The sequence below is a fragment of the Poecilia latipinna genome, unplaced genomic scaffold (genome assembly GCF_001443285.1).
Source record: "Poecilia latipinna isolate Pla-1442-1.1 unplaced genomic scaffold, P_latipinna-1.0 Scaffold63, whole genome shotgun sequence".
NCBI lineage: Eukaryota > Metazoa > Chordata > Actinopteri > Cyprinodontiformes > Poeciliidae > Poecilia > Poecilia latipinna.
This window is the reverse complement of record NW_015112679.1, coordinates 550,226-560,776: the sequence shown is the minus strand read 5'-3', so window position 1 is coordinate 560,776 and position 10,551 is coordinate 550,226. Positions and strand designations below refer to the sequence as shown.

Here is a 10,551-nt window from a genome sequence, read left to right as displayed (position 1 = left end):
GTTTACTCGGCTCCAAAAAACAAAAAATATTTAAGAAATATATGGAGGGGGGGCGGTGAAGATCAAAGAAATTACAGAGAAATCAAGGAGTAAATGGAAGAACATGAAAAAAACTGAACCAGTAAAATAAATGCAAAAAAATGTGCTTAAATATATAATATGTGTCAACTAAATTGAGAAAATAAACATGACAGTCAATTAAATTATAAAACATGAGGTGAAGTTCTCCTTTTTGAAATTGACTGGTCTATTTTAAGATTGGGCCACTTGTATTTTTGCTTTAAAAAAAGAAATTCTGTCAGGTCCGGTCTTCCATATTTTTTTACATCGACGATAACCCTTGGTGGTGAAAACTGATATTTGGAAATTTCAGTTTTTCATTTATGTGTAGCGATTTTTACCCTCTGCACTTCAGTGTAGATTTGTTTTAATCCATCCACAAAGGAGGGTCTTCACAGCGCAAACAGAGTATTTAAGCGGATAAGTTGTATTCCACGTCCAGAGTGAGTGGTCCACTAGTGAAACTTTAATTTAGGTGGAACTGCTGTGGCTGGTGGGGGTAATTTGGATATATGTCTCTTTTCTTCCTCTTTCTGTCTGTCTTTGTAAAAAGTTTTCCCGCGGGGAAGCAGAGACAAGTGGCCACAGACACCAACCTCTCTCTCTCTCTCCCTCCCCCTCTCTCTCTTTCCCTCTCTCTCTCCAGTTCCGTGTGAGTAAAATAAATAGGCTCCACCACTGGGCTCCTATAAACATGCTCTTGACTCTCCTCCTCAGGCAGAGCCACCTGGTGGGCCCGCACCGTCCCCTCCGGTCCGCTGCAGGACAACAGCATGCTTTCAGACAGGCTGCTGAGCATCTGTGCCTTTAAAGCTCTGTGAAGCGCGCGCGCCTCTGTCGAAACCCCGCAGACAAACTTCCCCCTGAAGCCCGACGCGCTCGGCGAAGTGCGAGCGAGAGCTACACCAGCTTGACCACTGCGGCACTGGCTCACCCTCACAGCTAGACCCATGGAATACTAACTATGGAATACCTCTGGATACTGCTGTTTGTGTTTTTACAGCTAAGCTTCCACCCAGGTAAGGCTCGCGGAGCGTGTGTGCCTTCACGCGCAACTTGTTGCTTTTCCCTTACGGGGGGGGGGGAGGGTTGGGGGACAGGACGGGGTGTTGAAGTTTAACAGGCTTCATGTGTGTATATATTTTTGTAGATTTCTTTTTTTATATAATGTTTTTGCAACAGTGTTGTGATGCTTTCTCTTCGTACGCGGAGTCAGACCCCCGAGTCTGTAAGAGAGGACAACCTGAAGCCACACAGAAACCCAATGAGGGAAGCAGATACTCTGACGATTTGAATGCGAGACTTATTTAAATAATTCACGCTTTAATCAAGAAACAAGGCGCCATTGATGAAAACAAACAGAAACAAAAACTGTCGTGGTGAAAACTGGCTCTCCAGTAATATTAATAAGATGCAAATAATCCACCAGCAGCGCATAACCGTCAACATGTAGAAATATTGGTTTGTGATTCCTAGGAAACATGCAAACGACTTCAATCCGCGACCACTGGGTTGTTTTTGTCTCTCTATGTGTGTGCGTGTGTTTCCCAGTTCCGAGATGATGTGTTTGACCCAGTGGGACGCTTTAAAACCTGTTCTCACTCTCAGTGGGCTTTGGCTTAAAAACACATTGCAATTGTTATGACTTGGCTTTATCTCCAGAAGCGTGGACAAGAAGGTCAAGGTCCACAATAGCCGAATGGGAGCACTTCATTACTTATTTATATAGTGAGAAAGATCCACCTGTAGTCTCCGTTGAGCGATTTAGAGTCAGGAAAAGTAGATAAATGCTCTTTATCAGAGGGACATTCACTGGGATATTGAAGTATAAGGCGGTTGGAAATTTCCCCCTGAGAGATAACAAGTAAATTTATGGAAAAGGCGTCTCGGTGCCTCAGCCGATTCTGAAAGGGGGGAACTGAATCAGCGAGGTGTTTTCCTTTGCGCCCTGTAGCCGTGCTGAGGCGTTTCAGGGCGGCGTCAGGTGGACTTCGTGGCCTTCTTGCTTACGAACAAGACCTGATCGGACCATTTCGATCAGATCATCTGTTTTTTGTTGTTGTTGTTGTTTATTTGTTTTTTTGAATGAGTGCCACATTTCGAGGCAGTGTGCGCTCCGGCTGAACCGTCATGTGATGCAACAGGGGCACGCCGCGAAGTTTCCTAAAGCCCGCTTGCGCATGGTGCACAGATAATAAGCCAGGTTTTATGATGATGCTGATGATGATGATGATGCCGGAAATAAACACGTGACTGGATTCGTTTAAAAACAACATGCATTCATTTTCTTTTTGTTTTCTGGTCTCCTTTGCGTGTTACCAAAGCTTTACACTGAATGTCCCAGTTGTTCTCTGAACTATCTGGAGTCTCTGCTGACGTAGGGTCACGCAGAAGAATTAACTGAATAAGTGGTTATGTGTAAAAGATTTATAGCTGCTTTATACTGCCGGGGGTCTCCCTCCCCGTCCCGTTAGCCCCCTTTGACCAGATAGTTTTTTGTAATGCACATGTATTGTATTCAGTGGCGTGCACAGACATTTTGGGGGTAAGGTGTTCAGGTCAGGTGATACTGCTGTTTGTGTTTTTACACAAACAGGGTCAGGTGTTCAGGTGTGCTGGCTGTAGTGTGACATTTATTACAGGCAGTCTGGTAATTTATGCTTTTAAATCAGCAAAATCCTAACTGGACTATATACACTGTTAATAATAATAATAATAATAATAATAATAATAATAATACAAGATTTCAGAAGGGCACTCTAGGGCCATCTAGAGTTTATCTGTGCACATCCCTGATTGTGTTGGCGTCATTTTAATAGGAAAAAAATGACAAGATTTGATAAGTAGAGACATTTATGCATTTAGTTCTGCTACTTTTAAATACCCATTGCCCGGTTAAACCCCAAGTAAAAATCTTGCATGACTTTCAGCTGAGGTGATCTGCCAGCCCTGATCTGCCTTTTCAAACCCGAGGGTGCCCCCGATTATCTCTTCACTGATTTGTCAAATCCTGCATTCAAATTGCCAATCATTCCACTCGACAGCGCCTCCCTTTTGTCTCTATCTCTATCGAAGCAAGGACTTCGCCAACTCAGGGCGTATCTCTATCAGCAGCTGCCTGTTCAACACTCCCGCTGTGGTTTCTTGTACTGATCATGTAAAGTGGGTTTGCTCTGTAAAAACAAAAAAGCAAATAAAAAAAAGCATGAGGTTTTCTTAGAAGACAAAGAGCGATTACTCACTTTGTCCAATTTTTTATTTTTTGTTTTTGCAACGTCTGCGAAGGTTTAAAGCATTGGGAGATAAAGACACAAAATATGGTGAGAAGTGAAATGTTTCAGATCATTTCCACCGTTTGATGATTTGCTAAAGATTTCTGCTCATATAATCTCTAATGTTTAATTCTAACCGCTTAAACAAACTTATTACAGTCCAAAAACTGTTGGGTCATCTATTATATTAGATTCAAGAGGTTAGAGTTGAAGTTGGGTAGATTTTGAACAAATGTTGGATCAAATATTGTGACCTTTGTTGTTAGGGGGGCGAAGAGTCTAAAAAGGCTCCTAACATCATATTCTGCTGCAGTGATGACGTCTAGTGATAATTGTACATGTTAAAAGAGACCAATTAAAACACAGTTTATTCTTTTCTGATTCAACTTCAATGCTGTCTTTCCAAATTATTGCATTATAAATTACAAAGTGACAAATATTAATGCCAAGAGCTTGTGTTAATGTGATCTTCAGAATGGTTTTGTTCCCTTAGCATTAGCCATTGCCAGCTCTTGTCTTACGTGCGTTTCCCTGTTATGAATCAGTCGGCAATCCAGTCTTCTCACCGCACTTTTTGAAAGCTTTGAACATTTCTCACTTTAGCCCATTTGTTTGGTTGAAAAACCATGCCAGTACATTAAATGAATCCCATTTAATCAAACTTGTGGTGCAAAATCATCCCAGTTCTGGATCTTTCCGCCATTGATTCAGGGTTAGGGTTAGTAAAATAACCCAGTTTGGGTTTTGTCCTGCATTGTTTACAGTGTATACCAACTTAAATCTCTGAAACACTGCAAGAGATTATTGTTTGCTTGTATATTTAATCCTGTTTAATGTTCAAGTGGAAGAAATAGGTATTTGGTTTCAGATTTCATATGAGGCAAGATGGGAGTCCAATGTAAATCTTCTAATTTTAACCTTGTGTTTGTCAACACACGTCAGTTAACGACTTTTAATGTTTGATGTGGACCTTCTTAACCTTTTAGATAAGAGATTTGTCGTTAAGCTCTTGTCATGCACGGGACAGGCAGATTGGGTAGCGTAGATGCAAGAACAGGTCATCTCTGTCGTTCTGAGATTACCTTCCAGAATCATAACTCTCTTTCCAATCCCATTTCAGGCCACACCAAGCCCACTATCATCCCCAACCAAACCCAACTCGTCGTCCCACTCAACCATCCCCTCGACCTGCGATGTAAGAGTGAAAACAAGACACAGTGGTGGCAAGAAAGCCGGCAGAGACCTCTTAAAACAACGCAAATCGATGGGATGTGGAGAGTATTTCAGGTCAAAGCTCTGAGTGCCCATAGTGGCCGCTACATGTGCCGGGATGAGAAGTCCGGCGAGGAAGCCTCCATCTTCGTCTTCGTGAAAGGTATCTGGGTGACCAATAAGTGTGTGTGAATCTGTAGTGGGTTTGTGTTTGTGAGACGAGGCGATCTTCAATCATGAGGACATGGAATCCGACTCCAGGCTAGAGCAGTCAAAGGTTGTTTTATTTATTTATTTTTTTTGGCAGTACTGTCTTTACTGACTACATGCTGAGGCGCGTGGGTTTGTTTTGCACAAGAAGGTGTGTGTAACTCTGCCCCGGACAGGTGAGGTAGATTCTGGAGCTATTTATTGAGTGCATGACTGAGTTTTACTGTATTTCCTTTCCTGTGAGACCCCTTGCATCCCTCTGGCCCCGCGCCATCACTGCAGGCTCTTATCATGTGCTGATCATTCGCTCAAAAGTCTCGCATCTATCTCAGAGGCAACAAACAATAACTACTTTTTAGCTCAGATGTATGGTTACATAAAACAATCTTGTTTGGGATTTTTAGCAAAAGTTGAAAGGAATACTGTGAACAGGACGGCTAAGATTAAGGCGCTAGAGATCGATTTCACCTCAGAGGCTGGATATTTTAGTGGACATGGTAAATCCTGAATAATAGCAGTTCATAATCCTTAACCCTGATTCACAAAGAGGGGTACCTGATTTAATTATTATGTGCGATCGCTGCCTCTGTTGGCTTACATTGTTGAGTTAATGCAGTAAATTATTTTCAAAACCTGAAAAATTTTGATAAAAAAGTCATAATTACTTAATAATAATAATGTTTTACTCTTGGTTGTAAAGGGGTGGTCTTATATATTTCCCCCAATGCAACAGACTGCATCAGAAGAAGAAACAAAGAGTAACTCATGACAAGCATGAAGCATCTGACTTCAACATTCCCCGAAGCTGCTGCTCTCCTGCACACAATAGCAGCTAAGGAAGATTTCACTAAAAATCACTCTGGAGTTCCTTAATCTCAAAATGTTACTGGAATCGCATCATGCAATATTCTAATTTGTTTTATTGTTTAGCTTTGAACTTCTTTGAAATCACTTCCTGCTTTTTTGCAAAGCGGCATTTGATCGTGACTTAGATTGGGAAGTTTCCAGAAAAGCCGAGCTACTTGGAAACTTGGAAAAAACAACTTTGCGTAACTTCTGACATTCTTTGGCTGTCAGAGCAAAAAGTACAGAGGCATCGATTTTATTCTCCACATTTCCAGGGCCTGTCGATCTGCCAAGACGTCTGCACAACAAAACATATAGCCATAAAGCTTCAGCAACTCAGTGTGAAGTCCCGCTCACTCACACAACCTGTGCAATTGCGTTTTCTTGGCAGATCCGGAGAATCCCTTCAAAAAATCGTTAAAGAACATTCTTAAGCGTGAGGGACACAACGCTGACATATGCCTTCTAACTGATCCAAGTATGCTCAACTTAACTTTGGAAACGTGCTCTGGAGAAGCCCTCCCCGCTGGTCTCCAGTATTCTACGAGCCTGGAGCAAGGGATCATCATCCACAACGTAAAGCTGACCTACGGAGGATGCTATGTGTGCACGGGGATGCTCGAGGGAAGAGCCGTCAAATCAGAAAAATACTACCTGACAGTCAAGAAAGGTAAAAATGCATCTTATGTGTTCAATGCATATTACTGAGCTTCTTTATTGTGATTCGTTTCTGTTGGGGTCGAGCTCTGGTCTGGATCAACTTGTTTTATTTCAGCCCCTTTAGGTCCTCCTGAAATTCAGATGCAGCATCCCAGGAGAATCATTCTAACTCGAAATGAAAATCTGTTGATCACTTGCAATGCCACCAATGTCAACGGACAGTTCACAGTGAATTGGGTGGCACCACCTGGCTCGGTGAGACCCGTCAGCTTTGCCTTTTGCTGTAGAGCGTGCTTTAGACAGTTTGCATGTCCAAAAGAAAAAAAAAAAATGGGTTTACCTTTCCCGCACAAGTGGCTGGAGGGTCAAAGGTGTCTCTGCATGTGCAATAGGATTTATGGAGTTTATGTCTGTGGTTATATTGCATGCATTTGTGTGTCTTTGCTAGTATTTGCTTGGCAAGGATAGACATGCCTTCGGGGTTAATCTCTAGAGATCTCTGGGCATTGACAGGGTGCCATCTGGTGTCCACAGCAACCAGCAAAGGTTGATGTCGATGCACGCATCCTGATGAAGGACTACACTCACGCCAGCAGTGTCACGCTGCAAATAGAGTCCGTGCGTCCACAGGATGCTGGGAGTTACAAATGCGTAGCCGTAAACGAAAAAGGGAACAGCACGATGTCCGTGTGGCTGGACGTTTATGGTGAGTCTGGAAGATAAAAATTTTCCTCATCTCCTCCTGTGATGAAATCGAAATAAGTTCCGATGAAGTTCTGATTACCAATCTTTGCCTTTCACATGTGACTGTAATGTGTTAAAACTCCTGAGTATTTGTTTTCCCAACAAGCTCTTGGTTTCCAACTGCACATGTTTGAAAACTGTTCAGCATTTTGGGAATTGCATATTTTTGTGTACACTCAATGGAAGCATTACAGTCCTTTGCAAAAGTAGATACACTCCTCTGTCTTCTCCACATTTTGTCACAACATAACCTCTAAAACTGATGAATTCAACTGGGATTTTATCTGGTAGATGGACACAAAGCCATGCAACGATTTAGTAGCTAAACTTTGTGAAGTGAAAAGGAAATGATGTGTGGTTTTCAATCTTTATCCATGCAGTGGTTGCATGTGTACACCTAAATACACCTAAATAAATGTGATGTAACAAAATGGAGAAAGACTTCAGGGTGTCAATACTAATGCAAGGTCCAGTGTTATTATCATATCATGCAACGAAATACCAAAGGTTGCTGAAATGATTAATCAAGATTAATCAATTATTCAAATAATCGTCAAATAATTTATTAACCGATTAATTGTTAACTGGAACAAACAGACTCAAAACATGGCCATTCGTAGAAGAACAACACATTCAGAGCATTAAACCAAAACTGCAATCAACATAAACATTTGACTTGAAGATAATAAAAAAGACTTTATCTACTACCCTGAACTTCTCAAGTTTTAGCTTATTCTGGTTAAACTTCTGTATAAATAAAAACTACTATTTACCATCTATTGCTAGTTAATTATTAAGTGGTTAATGTAAAAATTAATCAATTAATCTGCAAATGATCGAGCTCACTGTATTTTTTTGCCAATGAAATATTTACGTTATTTAAAAAAGGAATTGATTTTGTTTGTTCTGCATGTTTTAACATATTTCTAATATTGTTCAAAAAAGGCTTAAAGTTAAATGAAAAATGTACAGAATGGAGATCAGCACCAGCATCTCTGAGATTCTGCAAAGATAAGAGGGTACAGACAATGGATTAATGCATTTCATTTTTAAATGAGCTGGCACATTCATAGAGAGGAAATGTCCTGGTTTCAAATTGCTTTCTAAAATAAAGCCTGGTAAAAACACAAATGCCATTTTTACTCTGAATATCAGGAACACTTTTCTTTTGAATCAAGCTGAGATGAGTTAACAAATTTTATTAGTATCTAGAGTTTTTCCTTCAAGTCATGGAAGCGGTGTGACTGTTCTCATTTAACTCCTGACAAGACAGCAGCTAGGCTCAGTCTTTAATCAGCCCTCAGGCTAATCAAAGCTATTTTGCTGCCCTTTGCTCATGAAATTGAACTTTTAGATATTTTCTAATTTGCTGACTAAAAGAACACCAGTCTTTCCTAAATGTCAAAATTTAATTTTAACTGCTCATAACCTTAGAGAGTCTTATTGTACTAGCTTGACACATTTCTAGCGGTCAGGTTTTCGTAAGCAATCTGAGTTGATGTGACGTACCCATACCCGACATGTCAACCCATCCTCACGCATGTAAAAGTCTGGAGCATATTTTTTTTCCCACCAGTGTTGTAAACGCCTCCTATTTTCATATTTCAGAACGGGGGTTTATCAGCTCAGCAGAAATCCACAACAGAACTTTCCACGTCCGCGCCGGCGACAGTTTGTCTCTGAACGTTAGCATGGAGGCGTATCCAAAGCTGCGCGCCGTCTCCTGGAGCTTCATGGGCGAGAAGCTCAGAAACACCAGTGACCACGTCATCACCACACACAGCAGGGACTACAGGTGTGTGCACAACGCAAACTCGATGAACTGAGGCCACGTAGAGAGGGAGCAAGCGCTGCTGGATGAGTGCTGGAATTTAGCGGCCTTAGCCTAGCTGCAAGGTCGCGGCTTCCTGAGAGAAACCGCTGGGGCAAAAAGTGTCGCCCCAGGGTTTCTCATGAAGTGTTCGCAGCCAGATTACAAATGTAATCAGTTGGCGTTTTCGGGATATAAAGCCAATGAAATCCACATGTTTTAGATTAAAAAAAGTCAGGTGTTATCCAAAATCTCTGTTAATATGGGAAGAATAAAGAGGTTCACTTCGATCCTCAGCTGGATGTGGGTCAGTAAAACAAATGCTATGCAGATGTGTGAAAGGGAACACATTACTCAAATAAAGCACTGATTATCTCTCCATGTGAACTTCTCTCTCAGACAGGACTTGATATTCAGAGATTTTCAGTTTTATTTTCGTATTTTTTCTTACCTTAAAAAAAAAACCTTGATTAAAATGTATCTGTCCCTTTGTTCAGCTACGTCAGCGAGTTGAGGCTGGTGCGGCTCAAATCGACAGAAGGTGGCATTTATACCTTCGAAGCCTCCAACGGCGACGCAGCAGTAAAGCAGAACTTCTCCGTGTTTGTTATCAGTAAGTGAAAGGTTTTCTCTCCCCTTGAGCCGCATCATGAAAATGCATTTCTCCACGCCGCGTTAACGTTCAGCAGCTGACGGGAGGGGAGTTGACCTTTAGGAATTGTAATTTGATGAAGTCCAAACCGTCTGTCTGTGCCTCACCGAGCTCACAGCTGTGCCTGAAGGAGGGCAAACACCCTCTTTTCTCGACAGCCTGTAATTTATTACTTAACGGTCTCTCAGTCTGACGTCGGCTTTTTGTTTACCAGGTAAGCCTGCGATCATAGAACATGGGGGCCCTGTGGACGGACAGGTGCACTGTGTGGCTGAAGGCTACCCTGCCCCCCAGATCAAATGGTACTACTGCGAGAAGCATGCTGTCAGGTGAGTCTTTTGGAGGATGGGGGGGAAAAAAAAACAAGAGTCTTCAGTCAGTTATTGTTATCCACACAAAAACAAGTCTGCTTGGTTCAGTCGTTCTTCTTTGTTTTCTCATGAGGGTAAATTTGAGAACACAACAACCTATTGTCAATCATTTTATGACCGGGTATTAGCAGTAAAAAAGAAAATGGAGATGATGAATTTTAAATCTTATGATTTCAATCAATGATGAACGTCTCTGCCTCACAAGGTGGCAGAGCCTCTCAAAAGAAAAGCAGTGAGTTATTGTTATGCAAACAAATATTTCATGATGTCTAGGGGTGGGCATTTATCGTGTCAAAACATTTCTTGTCACGATACGAAATTTCGATATATCGTTGTCTATTGATAAAAAAAAAAACTGACTAAAATGTTTATTTTACTGTTTTCTTCGCTGCTTTTTTCTATGAGAACACCAAAAAATATCAGTAAATTCAAAAATATGAGTAGACGAAGTGTATATGTGCAGCTTAGTGATATAAATCTCCTGAAAAAGTTTATTTCAGATAGGAACCAATCAAGAGTAGAGTTGTTGGTGGCACTACTGCACCATGCAGGTACCTAAAACAAGAAGTGATCAATCATCATCAGGGTTTCCCCCCAGAAAACTTGCTAAGCCCGGTGGTCGGGGCGTCGAGGCGGTCCACCGTGTTTTGTATAAAAAGATGTTAAGTTGACAGGAAATGTAAAAGTATTACTGTGTAATTTATATGTTACAGG

At 41.4% G+C, this 10,551-nt stretch overlaps 1 protein-coding gene across 4 annotated transcripts in view; it reads left to right on the top strand.

The window, feature by feature from the left end:
• Positions 1-723: 723 nt before the first annotated feature.
• Positions 724-10,551, top strand: part of kita (KIT proto-oncogene, receptor tyrosine kinase a) — a 26,670-nt gene continuing 16,842 nt past the window's right edge. For 2 of the 4 annotated variants that reach the window (XM_015058431.1, XM_015058416.1), the window contains exons 1-8: positions 725-1,079; positions 4,453-4,707; positions 5,992-6,270; positions 6,376-6,515; positions 6,795-6,966; positions 8,613-8,799; positions 9,312-9,427; positions 9,681-9,795. In XM_015058431.1, coding sequence (XP_014913917.1) covers positions 1,025-1,079; positions 4,453-4,707; positions 5,992-6,270; positions 6,376-6,515; positions 6,795-6,966; positions 8,613-8,799; positions 9,312-9,427; positions 9,681-9,795 — 1,319 coding nt within the window. In that variant the 5' untranslated portion in view covers positions 725-1,024. Of the gene's footprint in view, positions 1,080-4,452; positions 4,708-5,991; positions 6,271-6,375; positions 6,516-6,773; positions 6,967-8,612; positions 8,800-9,311; positions 9,428-9,680; positions 9,796-10,551 lie in introns of all 4 variants that reach the window. The other 2 variants (XM_015058408.1, XM_015058423.1) reach the window with 2 other exon arrangements.